This window comes from Glandiceps talaboti, chromosome 9, assembly GCF_964340395.1.
Source record: "Glandiceps talaboti chromosome 9, keGlaTala1.1, whole genome shotgun sequence".
Lineage (NCBI taxonomy): Eukaryota > Metazoa > Hemichordata > Enteropneusta > Spengelidae > Glandiceps > Glandiceps talaboti.
The window spans coordinates 21,606,682-21,627,546 of NC_135557.1; the positions used below are offsets into that span (position 1 = coordinate 21,606,682).

General features: G+C 37.5%; 1 protein-coding gene across 1 annotated transcript; it reads left to right on the forward strand.

Moving 5' to 3' along the window:
* The first annotated feature begins 1,511 nt into the window (after window positions 1–1,511).
* On the forward strand, window positions 1,512–20,720 carry LOC144440081 (aminopeptidase N-like). Its single transcript, XM_078129332.1, has 18 exons — window positions 1,512–1,632; window positions 3,708–4,520; window positions 9,885–10,179; window positions 10,624–10,744; window positions 10,904–11,058; window positions 11,414–11,527; window positions 12,180–12,314; window positions 12,810–12,941; window positions 13,486–13,661; window positions 13,907–14,001; window positions 14,348–14,487; window positions 15,093–15,296; window positions 15,643–15,719; window positions 16,383–16,493; window positions 16,711–16,878; window positions 17,700–17,840; window positions 18,600–18,681; window positions 19,141–20,720. The coding sequence occupies exons 2-18, from the start codon at window positions 3,871–3,873 to the stop codon at window positions 19,279–19,281; spliced, it is 2,937 nt and encodes a 978-aa protein (XP_077985458.1). The 5' UTR covers window positions 1,512–1,632; window positions 3,708–3,870; the 3' UTR covers window positions 19,282–20,720.
* Window positions 20,721–20,865: the final 145 nt, after the last annotated feature.

Here is a 20,865-nt window from a genome sequence, read left to right on the forward strand (position 1 = left end):
TCATCCTTCTTTGAACTATTGATCTCGCCCATAAATGACTCGAAAGTGAAAGGCTAAGCGATAGTGGCACGTTTCTGAGTTAAGAAACTGGGTAAACCGTTCAGCTAGGGGGCCTTGTTAGTATTGTGTGTTTCTCGAGCACTCCGTGTATACGTGTAACCGGTGGTATTTCAATCATGACTTCATTGGATGCAAAACACCCTATCATAAACAACTCATCGGATCTACAGAATCTTCTTAGGTTTCCAACAACAAGTAATTACCAATTCAGCTAACAAGGCAATTTTTTGTACATATTTGGTAGATTCAGCAGGTCAAGAGAGATTAAGGAGTAAAGGGTCGTTTCATAATCCTCATACCGCCACTTTTACACTTTTACACTAGAAATAACTTTGTAGGTGTGTAGGCAGCACAAAGCCGACAGATCTTTACTGGGCGTTAATGTATGGTCGTTGCGTATGGACGAGGTGGGTTGGGGGACAAACACATATACACATTCAGACGTAATAAATGAAGTGAGGACTTGAGTAGCGCCAAAATGGAATATAGTGCCTTGAAGGCAAGCAGGAAGATCTTGAACTTTATACGAAGTTGTATTGGAAGCCAGTGGAGTTTGAAGAGTACTGGGGTTATGTGATTGATTTTTCTTGTTCTAGTAATTAATCGTGCCGATGCGGTTGGAGCACATTCGAGTTTCCTTAGACACGTGACGGGTATACCATGTAGGAGCGAATTACAGTAGTCAAATCTTGGTGTTACAAATGCGTGAACCAGTAGTTTTCTTTCGTCTTCACAGAGTTGTTGAGTTATTTTGCTGGTGTTTCGGATGTGGTAATATGCAGCTTTGCAGACCAGGTTTCAAACGGCAGGGGTTGGCAGTACTCCAATTTTCATGGATGGCGTGTCAAGCTTGATGATGTTATTATTTGAGCCAATTATAAGCATGTTTTATTGGGATCAGTTTCATAAGTATAGAGTATGAATTAGGTGGCGTGACAGAGCGCATGCTCATAAAATGATACATTTTATCTCACTGACAATGTAATCACAAATCAACATCAATGTCGGATGAGACTGAAGATTCAAATACAAAACTGTTTAATTAGGAACACAGTGAGATACACTAAAAATTGTATATGCAGTGCGTGTAATCACTGTCTGTGTTTTAATTTGGGTAATTCGCAATAAATAATGTTGTATGACACGTAAAAACATTGTACCGCCTAAGGTTGCATCTCTAGTAAAGTGACATCATTTCAGTAGTACCCATCCATATTTAGTCAGACTTTATCTCTAATATCGAACTATAAAACTTGAATGACCGAATTTGAATTTAGAATATCGATGCAGTTGATGTAAGTGTATTTTTTCCTTTTCATATATTATTATCCACGTGAAATAAACAAAAAAACAACAAGTTTTCTAACCTGGGATGGCGCTAAACAATGCCAACAGACGATGACCTAGCATGACCTCGTGACACGAAACGGTAGGGTTTTGGCATGAAATTCAATTCACAACAAAGGTATTGCATTAGAGGTCACAATATATAGTTTGTCGTCCATTCTACCCACACATAGCTGTACATTTGGTGAAGACGTCTGTGTGTGTGTTTGAAAGACAACCTTGAAGGTAGGTCAAGTTATTGAAGTTGTGACGTCATCATGGTCTGTGAAACCAACTCACTGCAAGAACTACACTCACAAATGTAAAAAAAAAACTAGGTGGGGCAATGCGAAGTGTCTTGTATGTGTCTTCGTTCACTTCTACGCCATCTTGAATTCAGGATGTTCTTATATTGCAAACAGTGTTAAGAGGCATTGTGTTATCAACGCTATCAATTCAAATCATAATGAAAGTAGTTGAGAACTGGAAATTTAAAGAAATCGGTCTTGTTATAGAAATATCCGTTCTTAAAAATCGACGACATCATGCAAGTGAGGTGGAACCAAAATCATTCGAAGTTACTCTCATGTGCCGCTCACCGAGGTCAAAGGCGGGGAAAATCATAATTTGTCACGTTCACAACTTTGTACAGTTACTTTTTGGTTATGGCGAGACTGAATAGAGAAACGTTTTGATCTGGGTGTATGTATGTATGTAATATGTATGTATGTATGTATGTATGTATGTATGTATGTATGTATGTATGTATGTATGTGTGTGTGTGTTTATGCGTGTGTGTATATGTGTGTGTGTGTGTGTGTGTGTGCGTGTGTGCGTGTTGTGTGCGCATGAGGTTCACTCGGCAGAGATATTACAATAATTATATAGAAAAGGAACTAAAAGCGTGTAGTCTACATGAGACTGTGACATGCAATGTGGCACACAATGTGATATCTTATGCGATGTTTCCTGCTTTGCTTCTTACGAAAAAAATCAAATTAATTTGACGTGATAATGTAATCGTTAATATGCTCTTTTACTCTAAATGTTATTTTGTCAGCAAAGAGATTTTAAATAATCATGTGGGTACACAAGACTAGGGGCTTATTCCTATGAATATTTATTTAAAAGCAAGATAACCCAATCTTTTTTTTTTAATTCACCCGAGGAAAGCGTGACGTAAAATTGAGTTGAAATTTAGCACCATGCATGACGGAACACAATTACCAATCAAGTTGGCAAATGGCCCTATTTCACCCTTCTAATCGGGTATAGTCCAAGCCAGCCATGCTAACCATTCGACCATTATTACTCCACTGATGTGTGTCAGCAACGTTTGTGTGACATAGGTTGATATTGAATACTTTCACGTTGGTCATTCATGTATATGTAGACAACTCCTTCCTGTTCTTCTAGCTATCAATCATGCGCGTGTTTACATTTGGTGCCAGTTATAGTAACTACACCAGTCACCGAGTCGATAGTAGTATTAGTAGTAGTAGTAGTAGTAGTAGTAGTAGTAGTAGTAGTAGTAGGAGGAGGAGGAGTAGTTACGCATCCGTCCTGACTCACAGCTAGTCATCTTCTGGATGGCGTGCCACCTATTCCGGCCAGCAACTGTATTGTACAGGAGTGAAAGTGGTTGTCCCACCAGGTTCTTGACCCAGTCTATCCATTTAAGTCAATAGTACCTCACACTATTCCCACAGGAGTATTGTAATAATTTGATGAAGTGAGCTCAACCAATGAACTGGAATCAGAGTGTAGATGCACAGTTTACCAGTTAACGCCCGTTTCATGTCAGTACTCTTTTTGATATACCATGTACTAGAAAACAATAAGAAACTACACATTCTACATGCTACACGTCTTGCTACAGTTTGTCATTTAAACACACTGCAATTAGACGTAGACAAGCGGGCGCTAATGCTTTAATTTTTTAAGTTTTGGTGTCTACATTATGGCACGTTACAGTTAATTTCTTTTAGACAAAATATCGAAACTGTATTCATTCAGTCTTACTATTTTTAAGTTTAGCATGTGCGGTTTCCAGTGTAGTTGTCTGTTGGTTTCTGCGTAGTACGTGGATGTAACAAACAGACACAGTGTGCACTAAAGTAGAACGGTCTGTATCTTATTGCCTTAGTCTGTGACCATAAACTGTTTCAAGGCATAGTTTAGGAGTCTCGTCTACAAGGAGGGCTTGCCCGCTAAGCTACTATATTGCCTTGTGTATAATTACATGCGTACGCCTTTGACTTACAGTGGATAGTAAGCTTACTTCATTGACTGATCGACCTTGCCATTGTTTTGCTCAACAGTAAACTGCATTGACTGAACGTACCTGCCAGAATCGAGTCGGTAGATTGCAGTTTGCTGTGCGACTTTGTCAGTGTTGTATTTGGTACATAGCGTCCTTGCGTGTGACCTGGCCTGTTTTGCCCTCGGTAGACCGCATTTGCTGATCGACATTGCCAAGTGAACATGTCAGATAAAAATAGAGGCGAGTATCAACTGACAATTGAGGAAAAGGAAACTAGGAAGTCGGGGTTTTATGTCAGTAAAACGGCTATTGTGATTGCCGTCTTAGCTGTATTAGCCTTGTGTGTCGGAGTGGGACTTCTGTGTTACTGTATTCCTGATCGAAGCTGCAAGAAAGGATCGGGTACAAATCTAACGGCAGTGACGTACCAAGTACCGACGGGAGAATCAGTTACACCAGTACCATTCTGGGGAGGACGTGTTCAAAGTAGTCTGCAACCAGAACATTACTCAGTTCACCTGAAAGTCTATCTGGATGAAGATGACGGCGACAAACGATTCACCTTCGATGGAAAGTCTTATGCTGAATTCAGTTTTACTGAACCAACGAATGTTGTTAAAATTCACGTGAATAAACTAGACATTGATGAAGATACGGTGATTTTATCCAAGAAAGTTGGGGGAAACCAAGAAAAGGTTGAAATAGCAAATCTAACTATGCAAGATGAGTACCAGTTCTACGTAGTTGAATGCAAAACTGACATGGAAGTAGGGGTAACATATCGACTTGCCATGGATTTTGTTGGGTATTTGGAGGATGATTTGGTGGGCTTTTATCGAAGTTCATACAAGACAAACACTGGTGAAACCAGGTTAGTTGTATACCTTATTCAAATATTACTGTGGGTGATTTTGAACATTTTGAAATCCACCTTCACATACTGAGAGACACTGTGACATTTGTTATATCTGTAAATCTTTGTGTTTCGTCACTTTTTACTTTGATGTGGATGTCTGATATTCGACAAAAAATCAGGATCCATGGAAAGGAAAACAATTTCACGTGTCTTACTATTTTTATTTTTTTAATTTTCATTTGTTATTTGTTTGTTATTTGTTATTTGTTATTTGTTATTTGTTTGTTATTTGTTATTTGTTTGTTATTTGTTATTTGTTATTTGTTCCCTATTCTTCTTGATATGTGCCTTGAACCAAAATTAGATTTTATTCCCCAACATTTTCCTTCAGCCTAAGGGGCCTTAGTGACGGCTATTGAAAAGCCCTTAGGTCACGAGTATGTTCATGATAAACATATTTACGATTCTCACATTGCTTAAAATCTATCCATTAAAAGTCGAAATAAAATCATAGAACTATCAATGTTGATGCAGAGAGATGTTTACTGACTAATATAACATAAGATTGGATAATACATTGATTCAAACTAGTTAAACTAAGTTGGGTAAATATATCAATATATCTGTTTTTAAATACATTTGAGCTCTGGGGACTCAAAATATACTATCGAATAAAAAGTTGAAATACAAACTTGAAAGTTGTACCTGAAATTTTCGACTGCCCACTTTCGTCTTCAGGTGGATTTTCATTTGGAAACTAAAATTATGATTTAAAAAGAAATAGATTGTTGGATGCCTAAAATCAAACCAGAGTTTGCATTGATGGAAATGTAATTTTATCTCACTGTTAATTGTACTTCTTGTTTCCATTTATATTTATAGTCCAATATTCGTAATTAGTTTTCATTAATAGTCCAATATTCGTAATTAGTTTACATTGATAGTCCAATATTCGCTATTGACAGTATTTCACTGGCAGTATTTATATCTGAGGATAAATTACCCATACTAGAATTCTACATTACTCTTGAAATATATAAATTATCACAAGCTTTGTTGTCAGCAGACGTGTATGGTTATGCATGTTATCAATACATATGTGTACATTACGTATCAGTTGGTGATAACATTACAAGAGATGGATAGAATCAACAAGCATGCGATGTATGACTGGAAGTCCATGAATATATATTCAAGTCACGGGGAATGTTATATTGATACCCCTGTGTAGCTTTCGCTGTGTATTACCTCTTGTCTTGTAACCTATATAGTTGTCTGCATTCTCTTTAAAAACTACACACTTTCCAAGTGACAAAAGATTGCGTAGCAGTGCGTGGAATAGTCAATGCAGTGTGTTGTGGTTAATTTGTATCTGCACGCACTTACTTCACCATGGCGAATCATATTATATTGCAACTACTGGCATTAAAATAAATTGAATTTGGGGCAATGTTCTAGGGGAGACATAAACCTTACTCATATTCAATCTCAAAAATGACGATATTGTTTATTGCACCCCTTTTCATTCTTACATTGCTGAAACATAAGTACATGTAATGATGTATTTGTCAACGTACTTTTCACATGGTATTCATTAAAATAGTTTAAAGCGAAATACAAAAAGGTTCGGGTTAGCACCACATGGTGTGCATGTCACTGACATAGCACAATGCCTCACTATTCACGTTTTAAATAAATAACTGGTGTACTGAAAGAGGTATAGAAAACTATGTAAAACAATCCTCTAAGATGAAAGGTTGGTTTATATAACGCAGTGGTGTGTATGACACAACGTGTTAACGTGTTGATATACGAGTATAAAGTAACACCAAGATTACGTAGACCACAGACAGATCCACTAGGCTAAGCCTACATAGACGCAGACAGAGACATATTCACTGGCCTGTGTAGACCACAGATAGCTTCACTGGACTATGTAGAGTACAGATAGATAGATTCACTGACCTATGTAGACCACAGACAGATTTACTGACCTATGTAGATCACACACAGATTCACTGTACTGTAGACTTACAAAACATGTTTACAAATGTACAAAATATCAATTGAAATGACAAGTTAAATGAGCCACAAAACATAATGTAGACAATTACAAAATATATGTAGACTACAGACAGATGCAATGGCCTATGTAGAGCATAAACATATTCACTGGCCTATGTAGACTACAGACATATTCACTGGCCTATGTAGACTACAGACATATTCACTGGCCTATGTAGACTACAGACAGATTCACTGGCCTATGTAGACTACAGACATATTCACTGGCCTATGTAGACTACAGACATATTCACTGGCTTATGTAGACTTACAGACATATTCACTGGCTTTTGTAGACTTACAGACATATTCACTGGCCTATGTAGACTACAGACAGATTCACTGGTCTATGTAAACTACAGACATATTCGCTGGCCTATGTATAATATAGACAGATTGACTGACATATGTAGACTACAGACATATTCACTGGCCTATGTAGACTACAGACATATTCACTGGCCTATGTAGACTACAGACATTCACTGGCCTATGTAGACTACAGACATATTCACTGGCCTATGTAGACTACAGACATTCACTGGCCTATGTAGACTACAGACAGGTTCACTGGCATATGTAGACTACATACAGATTCACTGGCTTATGTAGACTACAGACAGATTCACTGGCTTATGTAGACTACAGACAGATTCACTGGCTTATGTAGACTACAGACATTCACTGGCCTATGTAGACTACAGACAGATTCACTGGCCTATGTAGACTACAGACAGATTCACTGGCCTATGTAGACTACAGACAGATTCACTGGCCTATGTAGACTACAGACATTCACTGGCCTATGTAGACTACAGACATTCACTGGCCTATGTAGACTACAGACATTCACTGGCCTATGTAGACTACAGACATTCACTGGCCTATGTAGACTACAGACATTCACTGGCCTATGTAGACTACAGACATTCACTGGCCTATGTAGACTACAGACAGATTCACTGGCCTATGTAGACTACAGACATTCACTGGCCTATATAGAATATAGACAGATTCACTGGCTTATGTAGACTACAGACATTCACTGGCCTATGTAGACTACAGACAGATTCACTGGCCTATGTAGACTACAGACATTCACTGGCCTATGTAGACTACAGACAGATTCACTGGCCTATGTAGACTACAGACAGATTCACTGGCCTATGTAGACTACAGACAGATTCACTGGCCTATGTAGACTACAGACATTCACTGGCCTATATAGAATATAGACAGATTGACTGACATGTGTACACCACAGACAGATTCACTGGCCTATGTAGACTACAGACATATTCACTGGCCTATATAGAATATAGACAGATTCACTGGCCTATGTAGATCACAGACAGATTCACTGGCTTATGTAGACTACAGACAGATTCACTGGCCTATATAGAATATAGACAGATTGACTGACATGTGTACACCACAGACAGATTCACTGGCCTATGTAGACTACAGACATATTCACTGGCCTATATAGAATATAGACAGATTGACTGACATGTGTACACCACAGACAGATTCACTGGCCTATGTAGACTACAGACATATTCACTGGCCTATGTAGACTACAGACATTCACTGGCCTATGTAGACTACAGACAGATTCACTGGTCTATGTAGACTACAGACAGATTCACTGGCCTATGTAGACTACAGACAGATTCACTGGCCTATGTAGACTACAGACAGATTCACTGGCCTATGTAGACTACAGACAGATTCATTGGCCTATGTAGACTACAGACAGATTCACTGGCCTATGTAGACTACAGACAGATTCACTGGCTTATGTAGACTACAGACATATTCACTGGCCTATGTAGACTACAGACAGATTCACTGGCCTATGTAGATCACAGACAGATTCACTGGCTTATGTAGACTACAGACATTCACTGGCCTATGTAGACTACAGACAGATTCACTGGCCTATGTAGACTACAGACATTCACTGGCCTATGTAGACTACAGACAGATTCACTGGCCTATGTAGACTACAGACAGATTCACTGGCCTATGTAGACTACAGACAGATTCACTGGCCTATGTAGACTACAGACAGATTCACTGGCCTATGTAGACTACAGACATTCACTGGCCTATATAGAATATAGACAGATTGACTGACATGTGTACACCACAGACAGATTCACTGGCCTATGTAGACTACAGACATATTCACTGGCCTATATAGAATATAGACAGATTGACTGACATGTGTACACCACAGACAGATTCACTGGCCTATGTAGACTACAGACATATTCACTGGCCTATGTAGACTACAGACATTCACTGGCCTATGTAGACTACAGACAGATTCATTGGTCTATGTAGACTACAGACAGATTCACTGGCCTATGTAGACTACAGACAGATTCACTGGCCTATGTAGACTACAGACAGATTCACTGGCCTATGTAGACTACAGACAGATTCATTGGCCTATGTAGACTACAGACAGATTCACTGGCCTATGTAGACTACAGACAGATTCACTGGCTTATGTAGACTACAGACATATTCACTGGCCTATATAGACTACAGACAGATTCACTGGCCTATGTAGATCACAGACAGATTCACTGGCCTATGTAGACTACAGACAGATTCACTGGCCTATGTAGATCACAGACAGATTCACTGGCCTATGTAGACTACAGACAGATTCACTGGCCTATGTAGATCACAGACAGATTCACTGGCCTATGTAGACTACAGACAGATTCACTGGCCTATGTAGACTACAGACAGATTCACTGGCCTATGTAGATCACAGACAGATTCACTGGCCTATGTAGACTACAGACAGATTCACTGGCCTATGTAGATCACAGACAGATTCACTGGCTTATGTGGACTACAGACAGATTCACTGGCGTATGTAGAGCACAGATGTATAGATTCACTGGCCTATGTCGACCACAAACATGTTCGCTAGCCTATGTAGAGTGCAGATAGATAGATTCACTGGTCTATACAGACCACATATAAATGTAGATTCACTTGTCTATGTAGATGACCACAGACAGGATCACTGGACTATGTAGATCACAGGTTGATATACTTACTGGCCTATATAGACCACAGACAGAGTCATTGGCCTATGTCGACCACAAACAGGTTCGCTAGCCTATGTAGCCTACATATACCACATATAGGTTCACTAGCTAGTCCATGTAGACTACATATAGATTCTCTGACCGGGTAGACAACACAGAATGACACTATCGTCAACATTTGAACTGCTTTCATATTTTTATACACTTTCCTAGTAATATTATTGATATTGTGTGATAACAGATGGCTGGCTACAACTCAGTTCCAGTCTACGGATGCCAGGAAAGCATTCCCGTGTTTTGATGAACCAGCCCTGAAAGCTACATTTGACATAGTATTGGAGCATCGTACTGACCAAGGTCGTCATGCACTCTCTAATATGCCTATTAAAGGGGAGGAGAAGAGTACTGTAAATGGCAAAGATTGGAAGAAGGTTACATATGACAGAACAGTAAAGATGTCAACCTATCTACTGGCATTTGTTGTCAGTGATCTAGTGTGTTACAGAGAACAAGCCTGTAAGAATGATTCATGCCAGGTACGGGGTAGAACTTATTTGTTGTATTTGGTTTCTGTGACCGCGAAGTGCAAAATGCACAATATACATTGCAATTGGGACAAAATAACCAATCACTGGCCTATATGTGCATTCACTCACATGTAGCGAATAGATCCTCTCTATAAAAATGTGTCTTAACACTCGAGACACTGTACCCATTCCGCTTCTGGTACAACCGTCCTCAGAGTACCTACACATACAGCTGTATAGTTGTTTAAGACAGTGAAACTTATGATTTCGAAATTATTTTACCAGATTAGTGTAGTAGATTTAGATTTAAAAAAGATAATGAATTTGTTTTCTGTGATTTTTCCCTGTCTGTTTCACAGGTTTGCAAGAAATTTAAGGTCGGCAATCAAGCTATTGAATTGATGGAGCTTAATATAATGACTGATGATGTTACCTCCTCTTTCCTATTTATAGATCAGTGTATGTGCCAGAGATGAAATGAAGCATACAGTGTCATATGCTTTGAATATAACCAAGAAAGTTATCAATTACTACGAAGAATACTTTGGAATTGAATACCCTCTACCTAAACAAGGTAAGAAGGCATAGGTGTGTGTCTATTTATGTCCATACTGACATGAACAACACATGCATTTTTAAAATGTACATCACTAGATAGGCCTGAGCATGTATATTCCATAAATAATTTGTCTACGATCGAGATTTTAAGTCATGACATTCTTTGTGTTTTCAGATCAAGCTGCAGTGCCAGACTTTGCCGCTGGTGCCATGGAAAACTGGGGTCTCATCCTTTATCGCGAGACCTATTTTCTATTTGACCCTCAAGTGTCGTCTGCTAAGAATAAACAAAAAGTTGCTATCGCCACCGCTCATGAACTGGCACATCAGGTAAGGAATAATTACCCAACAACACTTCTTTAAGATTAAATGGGGACTTCTCCACTGTATATAGCTATGCCTGAACTTACCTCACCTGAACTCAACTCACCTCACCACACCCAAGCAACATTTACAGCACATCACAACAAAACACATCAATTCTGCGCAACCAATATACCTCAAGTAATAAGTACTTCACACCATTTCAAATCATGACTTTTTCAAAACACAGCTGTTGTATTACTCATGATGTAGCCATACTGAATATCAGTAGACAACTAGTTTCAAATTACAAATGGAAAGGAGGGAGCTTGCGCTTATCTAATTTGTGGTTTCATTGTACATCTTTACATCTTAAATCCAGTGGTTTGGTAACTTGATGTCTCCAGCGTGGTGGGATGATCTGTGGTTGAATGAAGGATTTGCCAGCTACTTGATGTACATCGGTGACCATCATGCTGAACCTGATTGGAGAATGGTAAGTACTCAGCAAATAGAGTAATAATGCCTGATTCCAAAATGGTAAGGCCTGATTGAAGAATGGTAAGTACTTGACAAATGTGATGATAAAGCCTGATTGGAGAATGGTAAGCGTTAGATAAGTAGGATGATAATGCCTGATTGGAGAATGGTAAGTGTTAGACAAGTAAGATGATAAGGCCTGATTGGAGAATGGTAAGTGTTAGACAAGTGGGATGATAAGGCATGTTTGGAGAATAGTATATACTTGACAAATAGGGTGACAAAGCTTGGTTGGAGAAAGGTAAGTGTTGAACAAATATGATGGTAATGCCTGTTTGGAGAATGGTAAGTACTTGACAAATAGGGTGACAAGGCCTGATTGGAGAATAGTAAGTGTTGAACAAAAAGGATGATAAGGCCTTGTCAAGGACTTTGGTTAGAGTAGCGGTACAAATGACTTTGAAAACTGTGCATATTGATTGAAAGATGTGCTCACGTATAATGACACTAGAACGTTATATGCTCAAGTTATAAAGATCCAAGATTTGGTATTTAGATAGCGAAATGATATTTAGTTCATTATAACACATTTGTTAATTTGATAGCTTGTTTGTATAATATTTGTATTATTGTGATATAACTTATGACTTTGTTCATTTTCTTTCTAGCTGGAGCAGTTTGTGAACGATGAAGTGCATGAAGTCTTTGAATTGGACGGTCTTGGATCATCACATCCCGTACTTGTTGACGTAGGCAAACCTGATGAAATCACCGAAATATTTGATACCATCTCTTATAGTAAGGTTAGTGACGTAAAAACAATCTTTTTGACTTCTGACCACTATACTTTTGAATTTTGACGTCGGCATAACTGGGAAGACCAACTTGTATTGCCATGATTTTGGCAATTGTAGTTGTGGTAGTAGTAGTAGTAGTAGTAGTAGCAGTAGTATTAGTAGTTATAGTAGTAGTAGTAGTAGTAGTAGTAGTAGTAGTAGTAGTAGTTGTTGTTGTTGTTGTTGTTGTTGTTGTTGTTGTTTAGTCGGTGATAGCACGAGCAGTGCTGGTGAAGGTCGTTGATGACAATGGTGTAGGATGAATGTCATTTTTATAGTACTGTTTTGGGTCACTATGATAATAATCTGAACGTGATTGCCATTAGCAGTGTTTTCACAAATAGTAGTTATACTGATGTTATACTGACAGTTAGGAGTACGATAATTCAATGTTTTCATGTGGTATCCATATATTGCCTGGTATCCAATATACTGAATCAATACTAATCTCACGTTTTGCAGGGAGCTGCTATCATCAGAATGATGAATTATATCTTGGGTGAAGATACTTTCAGAGAAGGTTTAACGTTATTTCTAACTGAACAGTCTTACAAAGCAGCCACTTCAGACGATCTGTGGGATGCACTACAAAGGGTGAGGTTTTATGCATCACATGTGTTAATAAGTGGGAATCAGGGAGATGCACTGACCAGATAAATAAACTGGTGACTGAACATAAATGAAATGGCAATGCATCTGGTAGTTTGTTTTATCAAAATGACGAAGTCCATAGCTTGGAACAAATTTTTATTAATAATAGTCAGTGGACATAATCCACACTAAAACGTATTTAGAAGCAAGTCACATTCAACTCAGTGTGCTAGAGGCATTCTCGCAAACCAAAGCTGTTATTTGCATAAAAGGCTGAGATGTATTTTTAATAACCAGGAAATTACGCCATGCTATCATTATATAAGGATACAAATTTCTACCTAGATTGAAAGTATTTCACTAGTCGGAATAGCAAAAGGATATTTCAATATCAAAAACATAGGTAACATAATGTTACAGTTTTGCCCTTTCAGCTATTGAATGTAGGTCAACAACTTTGCATTGACAAAATATTTATCACGTGTGTGATAAATATTTATCACTGGAAACCTCTGGTTTATTAAAGTGTTTTTGTAACCATCTACAGGCTGATACTAATGGTAAAAGTACAAAAGTGAAGGCTGTAATGGATACATGGACACTACAGATGGGGTATCCTGTTGTCAGTATAAAACGTACTGGAAGTAACACTGCCAAGGCTGAACAAAAACACTTCCTTATTAACCCGGATGCAAAGGTTGAAGACAAATATGGAGATTTAGGGTGAGGATGACGTAATGAAGGAATACAGTAATATGAATATTTCTTTCTGTAGAGAAGTTAATACTTACGGTATTCTAATTAAATGGAACAACGTATACGGTAAGGTACTGTCTCAAGAGTGTAAACATTTATTTAGTCATATATATAAATGATGCCGTGATGCATGAAAACATATTTTGCTTTGTGTATTAATCTAAGAGTGAATGTGAACTTTGACCTTGACAATCAGCTGTGCTTACTCCTAGGTATAAGTGGTACGTACCCTTGAATTTCATCACTCAAAACTCACCAAACTGGGATGATCGTCAGGACGTAATGATGGATCCAACAATAAAGAATGGTAAGTTGTCATGGCAACGAGTAGTATCCTGGCTAGCTAACAAGGAGAATGTAGTAAACCTGCATTATTTGATGATGTAGTTGTTATTAATGTAAAAGTTGCTGAATGCCAACACAACCTTGATTCTCAGCAATATAGGACCTTCTTCCAACAATAGCCTTAGCTAGACTAAAATATTTATCATTGTATTCGCTCCACACGAGCGCCCCTTACGACAGAACTTTCTACCAATCAATCAGAGTGAGCAATCGAGTGACTTCAAATGCACTACGATGGATGACGAAGCGTGACACTCTGTCTATTAACGACGTACATTCTAATGGATGACCAATTGTCTATCTTACAGGGTCTGTAGATTTGGACCTGACTGGTGTTACTAACGATGATTGGATCCTAGCCAATGTTAACCAGTTCGGTTACTATAGGGTTAACTATGAAAATGAAAACTGGATTAAGTTAATGAACCAACTCAATGATGACCATTTGGTACGTAGGTATAACCAGTATGTATGTATGTATGTATGTATGTATGTATGTATGTATGTATGTATGTATGTATGTATGCGTGTGCGCGCGCGTGCGTGCGTGCGTATGCATGAATGCATGAATGCATGCATTCATGTATGTATGTATGTATGTATGTATGTATGTATGTATGTATGTATGTATGTATGTGTGTGTGTATGTGTGCGTGCGTGCGTGCGCGCGCGTGCGTGCGTGCGCATGCGTGCGTGCGCGTGCGTGCGTGCATGCATGCATTCATGTATGTATGTATGTATGTATGTATGTATGTATGTGTGTGTATGTATGTGTATGTATGTATGTATGTATGTATGTATGTATGAATGTATGTGTGTGTGTGCGTGTGTGTATGTATGTATGTATGTATGTATGTATGTATGTATGTATGTATGTATGTATGTATGTATGTCTCTGTCTGTGTCTGTCTGTGTATATGTCTGTCTCTGTCTGTAACCATGCACTTTGTATTTGGAAGATTACAGATGATTATCTATGTTATAAAACCAATTATCATATCAATGCCACAGAGTAAAATGCAGCTATTCAAGATGCATTTTATATTTTCACAGGTAATTCCAGTTATCAGCAGATCAGGTTTAATAGACGATGCCTTCAACCTGGCTAGGTCAGGTGACATGGATCAGGTGACCGCTTTAGACCTCACTAAGTATATGATTATGGAGAAGGATTACTTACCCTGGGATTCCTTCATTAATGTTATCATTTACATTCGGGATATGCTGAGTAGAACTGGGGCATATGGTGACTTGGAGGTAAGTCATGTGATCTCTATCTTTGATGATAGCCAAAACTTATTTTGAACATGCGTTAACCAAGAAAACACATGCAAATGTTTAAGAAGTAAAAAAACAGACAAACTTTATCAAAAAGCGAAGGTGTTAGCTCAACAATTATGTGGCATGAATATCCACTCCATTTTTATCACCACGCCTCCTTAAATACATCAATTTTCATTTCATTATACATGTATGCTGTGATGTGTATTGTTGTAAAAGTCTGATTCTGTGACTGTACACATGCCCAGTTTGGGCTAATGACTGTCGAATGTGCCGCATTAGTCTTCTAATGGCAGATATCATGTATATACACAAACTACAGGAGTACATGGTGACACAAACACAACGTTTGTATGAAGAATTAACATGGGATGACAGTGGAGAGGACCATGTCGAACAGTAAGTATTGCCGAACTCAGACAGGTTGGATAATTTGTATTGTTCATTGCCGAACTCAGACTAGTAAAAGAGAGTTGTATTGTTTATTGCCGATTGTTTCTTGCCGAACTATGACAAGTTGGATAACTTGTATTGTTTATTGCCGAACTCAGACTAGTAAGATAGTTTGTATGATCGATTGTTTATTGCCGAACTCAAACAAGTTAAACGTATTCAAAGTATTGCCGAACTCAGGTAGGCCAAACAGTCTGTTTTTTTTTGCCGTGGTCAGTCGCCTCAAACATTATACAGATGTAGATGTATTGTTAGACAGTATCACCAAACTCAGCAATTCTAAATATTGCACTAGTAGACTATATCATTTAGAGGGTATTGCCTAACTATGCTACTACAAGCGATATCAAATATTTGACAAACTCAACTTGTGTAGCTATACCAACAGAATGAATAGTTGCTGGTGAACAACGACTTGTAAAATTGCTGTTATAGTTCACATACTGTGTTTTACAGATGTGCCGAATTTTACATCAAACTATATCAACATTACAATATATTTCTATCAAACTTATCTGTTTTATTGCGTTGAATAACCATGGAAAGTTTGAGTGACCACAGCTGACTTCATATTTGCGTCATCATGAGGTTTTTTCTCTCTCTTGATAGCTTCCATCGTGAAAATATTCTCGCTACAGCGTGTCGCCATGGTAACCAGATGTGTATAGATGAAGCGAAGCGACAGTTTAAACAATGGATGGACAACCCTTCTCAGAACAAGTAAGAATTAATGTGCTTACAACGGTCCAGTTATTAGCAATATGTTATCATTATAGTGATGTGTTCACGATACATTCTATATATAAAGCCTCCCTGCAAGTATTAATGTTATATCAAAACTGTTGTATCGGCTTCATAGGCAAGTACATTATGACATGTAAGAAACACAATAGATTATTGAAAGTCGGATTTCACTTCTGTTTGTCTCCGTCTACAGCATCTCTCCTAACTTAAAATCAGTTGTATACTGTAATGCTATTCTCCATGGTGGTGTTGTGGAGTGGGACTTTATGTGGAGTAGATATCAACAAGAAAGTGATTATGGAGAGAAGTCTAGACTACAAACTGGTATGGCATGTAGTAATGAACCTTGGATTCTAAGCAGGTCAGTTTGTTAGCTATGTTATGAAGAAAGACATAAACACATAGATACAGACAGACAGACAGACAGACAGACATACAGACAGACAGACATACAGACAGACAGACAACAAGACATGTGCACATACACCCCAACATACATACATACATACATACATACATACATACATACATACATACATACATACATTACATACATACATACATACATACATACATACATACATACATGCATGCATGCATGCATGCATGCATGCATACATACATACATACATACATACATACATACATACATACATACATACATACATACATACATACATACACGCATAACACAATGCAAATGAATTTACACAATTTAATATAAGCATGCATGTAACCATTTGCACCTTACCTTCAATTGCGTCTGTTCTTGTTTGAACAGATACCTGGAGTATGCAATGGATGGTGACAAGACAGACAGACATACAGACAGACAGACAACAAGACATGTGCACATACACCCCAACATACATACATACATACATACATACATACATACATACATACATACATACATACATACATACATTACATACATACATACATACATACATACATACATACATGCATGCATGCATGCATGCATGCATGCATGCATGCATACATACATACATACATACATACATACATACATACATACATACATACATACATACATACATACATACATACATACATACATACACGCATAACACAATGCAAATGAATTTACACAATTTAATATAAGCATGCATGTAACCATTTGCACCTTACCTTCAATTGCGTCTGTTCTTGTTTGAACAGATACCTGGAGTATGCAATGGATGGTGACAAGATAAAGAAACAGGACGCCTCACGCACCATTCAAGACGTAGCTAAAAACTATGTAGGACGTTCACTGGCCTGGGATTTCTTTAGAGCTAGATACGATGACTTGTTTGATATGTAAGTTAACTTGGTTCATTCATTCATTATATTTTATGGCAGATAAATCTGTCTGTCTGTCTGTCTGTCTGTCTGTCTGTCTGTCTGTCTGTCTGTCTGTCTGTCTGTCTGTCTGTCTGTCTGTCTGTCTGTCTGTCTCTGTCTGTCTGTCTGTCTGTCTCTATCTGTCTGTCTGTCTGTCTGCCTGTCTGTCTGTCTGTCTGTCTGTCTGTCTGTCTGTCTGTCTGTCTGGGCAAGCAGACAGGTATGTAGGCCTGGCAATAAGGCATACAGTCTAGAATCAATGGTTGTTAATTTATATGAAGTGTACAACTCCTAATCACTGGAATTCACTATCTGATTAATCGAAATCAGTAAGAATCAGATTCACCTTCAAAACTTAATTCATTTCCTACTTAATTTGATAAACCCAGTGTTTGAAACTTTTGTTCTTGGTCCGTTCATGTAGTCAACAAATGCAATGCATGTTACAGTACTGTGTATTTTTGTTTGGGCCAAAAACCTGACGAACTGATTTGTCGGCCAGCACAATTAAAGTTTGTAATTATTATTTTTTTTACAAATGTATCACCAATATATTTATGTTGTTACTTCATTCCTTAACATGAAGAATTATTTCTTTTCGACTTCTTCCAAAGAAACAGTGTTTTTATTGAAATAACATTATTTACAAGTAGAAATATACACCAAAAATCAACGGGTCAGTACATTAATAATAATAGATACTACAAGACAGTGTATAACTTTTCTATCCAATAGGTATGGTTCTAGTGCCTTTACTTGGAGAAAAATTCTCAAAGCAGTTACTAAGCAACTGAACACAGAGTTTCAACTTGAACAGGTATTGATGAATATACTTTTTACTATGTCTTAACTGAAATTATTCCAGAGATGTCAGTGTCACTGTATTTATGATTCCATATTTACAAATAATAGTTAGAAAGGCAAGTGTTATTTTGTAAATGTTGGTGACGACTTCAATCCACAGTCATACTTTCAACAGTGTGAATACCCTATGAATGATATTAACGTTAGAAAATTGGAATGAAATAAATAGTTGATTTACAGAAGGTCCCAAATTTCAGTGATAAACTATAATTTTCGTTATCATAATTGTCCTGTTCCATGACATCTCTCGTACGCGTTGTCGTGACTAGTTTCTGATCCGTAGAGGGCGTAATTACAAAATACTAATATTTGTCGGTCAAATTGTACTTGTATAGGTTCGCCTGGATGATGACAAACAATAAATAGGTCACGCCATTGCCATTGAACAATTCTACTTTTTTATGTTTTACAGCTTACTGAGTTTGGTGCCAAACATCCAAACTTTGGTTCTGCTGCTCGTGCCTATCAACAAGTCGTAGAGGGAACCAAGACCAATATCAAATGGATGAAGAACAACTTTGACAATGTACAGAACTGGTTAAAAACTCAGTAATAATCATTATATATTTAGACTTTAAAATACGTCACTGGGGGCGTCCTCATCCAACCCGGTGTCATTCACCCTTCCCATAAAATACCGTCGTGGAAAGGCGTGATGCGAGTGACCTTAATGGCTGATCTTTCAATATACCATATGTATATGTAAGTGACGTAATATCACCTGTTGAGACGTTTTAATTTGATGACGTAATAATGAGCGTAGATTCATGATATAGAAAGAAATTAAGCCATTTTACATTTTAAACAGAAGATGAGGAGAGTGGAATGATATACGTAATAGATTACGTAATTGAAGACATTTCCTAGACCCAGTTCTAATTTTGAAAAATATTAAAATTATTTTAATCAGAGTTTATTACTTTTTGTAGGAATTTAATTCAAATTGGATTTGGTGACCATAATTTAGGTGTTGAAAGAAATAGTAGGAAAAGTCGATGAAACAGACGTTGAGTCCAAATTATTAATAAGCACATATCCGAAATATTAGACTGCATAAGGGAATCTAATATTTATTCTTCACAGTTGTTTTCTATTTTTTCAGAAAAAGAAAGGACATTAGAGTACAATCGCTACATGTAGAACCCTCCAGTAGCTCTGTGGTTTGATAATGTAATATTTAAGTTTATTAGATATATTTTTTATACAAAAAGCACTTTTATTTTATACCTTGTATGTCTCAAGTTAACATAAACGGTGTGTTTCTTATGAACCATAACATATTCTCGTATAGTTCACGTTGTGTAAAGAAAGATTGATTAATTGATTGATTGAATTTTTAACCAAACATTTCTTTGTTGAAATATTATAAATATCCCCATTTCAAAACAAGCTTCAAAATTTAACCAGGGCAAATTTACATGACGTTGTGTTATAAATATGGTAACGCGCAAAGTAGAGATTAGAAACATGCAAACATGTTTGTGCAACAAGAGATTTGGCATGTGGAATCTAGGTGTTTGTCAGTTTGATAAATTGTAAGTCGTGACGTCACAACTGACCTGCACGTACTATAAGTGGTAAAATGACAACCATAGTATTGCAACTATGCAGGATACTTGTCCAATGTTATACTGTTTATTGTTCAGACGGGTATAATCTGTTTGTTGTGTTAGTCTACTTTACATATGTGCCGCATTCATCATTTCTCTAAGGTTATTCAGGTTTCTATTAAGACAGACGTTCACATGTAATAGATACCGCATTATCACGTGGTAGGCCTACAGGTAATGGAATGCCATAGATATATGTTTTTATTCGTAAACAGTCTATGAAAAAATAGAGAATTCACTTGTTTCTCTACGTGTTTTGCTCATTTCTTGTACGTAAATTAGAATTAGTCTATTAATTAACAATCAACTCTCTGGAATATATTAGCTATTGTGTCTTTCCGCAAACTAATTCCTATTCATTTGTTCATTTGTTTGTTTGTAAATAAACTCGTTAGAATTTTCACTATATTGTTTGTGGCCATAGTGACGTCACGCAGGGTATAACAATAGGCCCACAGAGTAAGTTAACAACGTTCAGTAACAGAGTCTGTCGCAGATCTCGTCTGCTCGATCGTTTTTTAAAAGAG

Coding starts and splice junctions, on each gene's coding strand:
- LOC144440081 (XM_078129332.1), top strand. CDS start 3,871: ATGTCAGATAAAAATAGAGGCGAGTATCAACTGACAATTGAGGAAAAG. Junction 12,942..13,485: donor TGTGGGATGCACTACAAAGG/GTGAGGTTTTAT, acceptor AACCATCTACAG/GCTGATACTAATGGTAAAAG. Junction 14,002..14,347: donor GGATCCAACAATAAAGAATG/GTAAGTTGTCAT, acceptor TCTATCTTACAG/GGTCTGTAGATTTGGACCTG.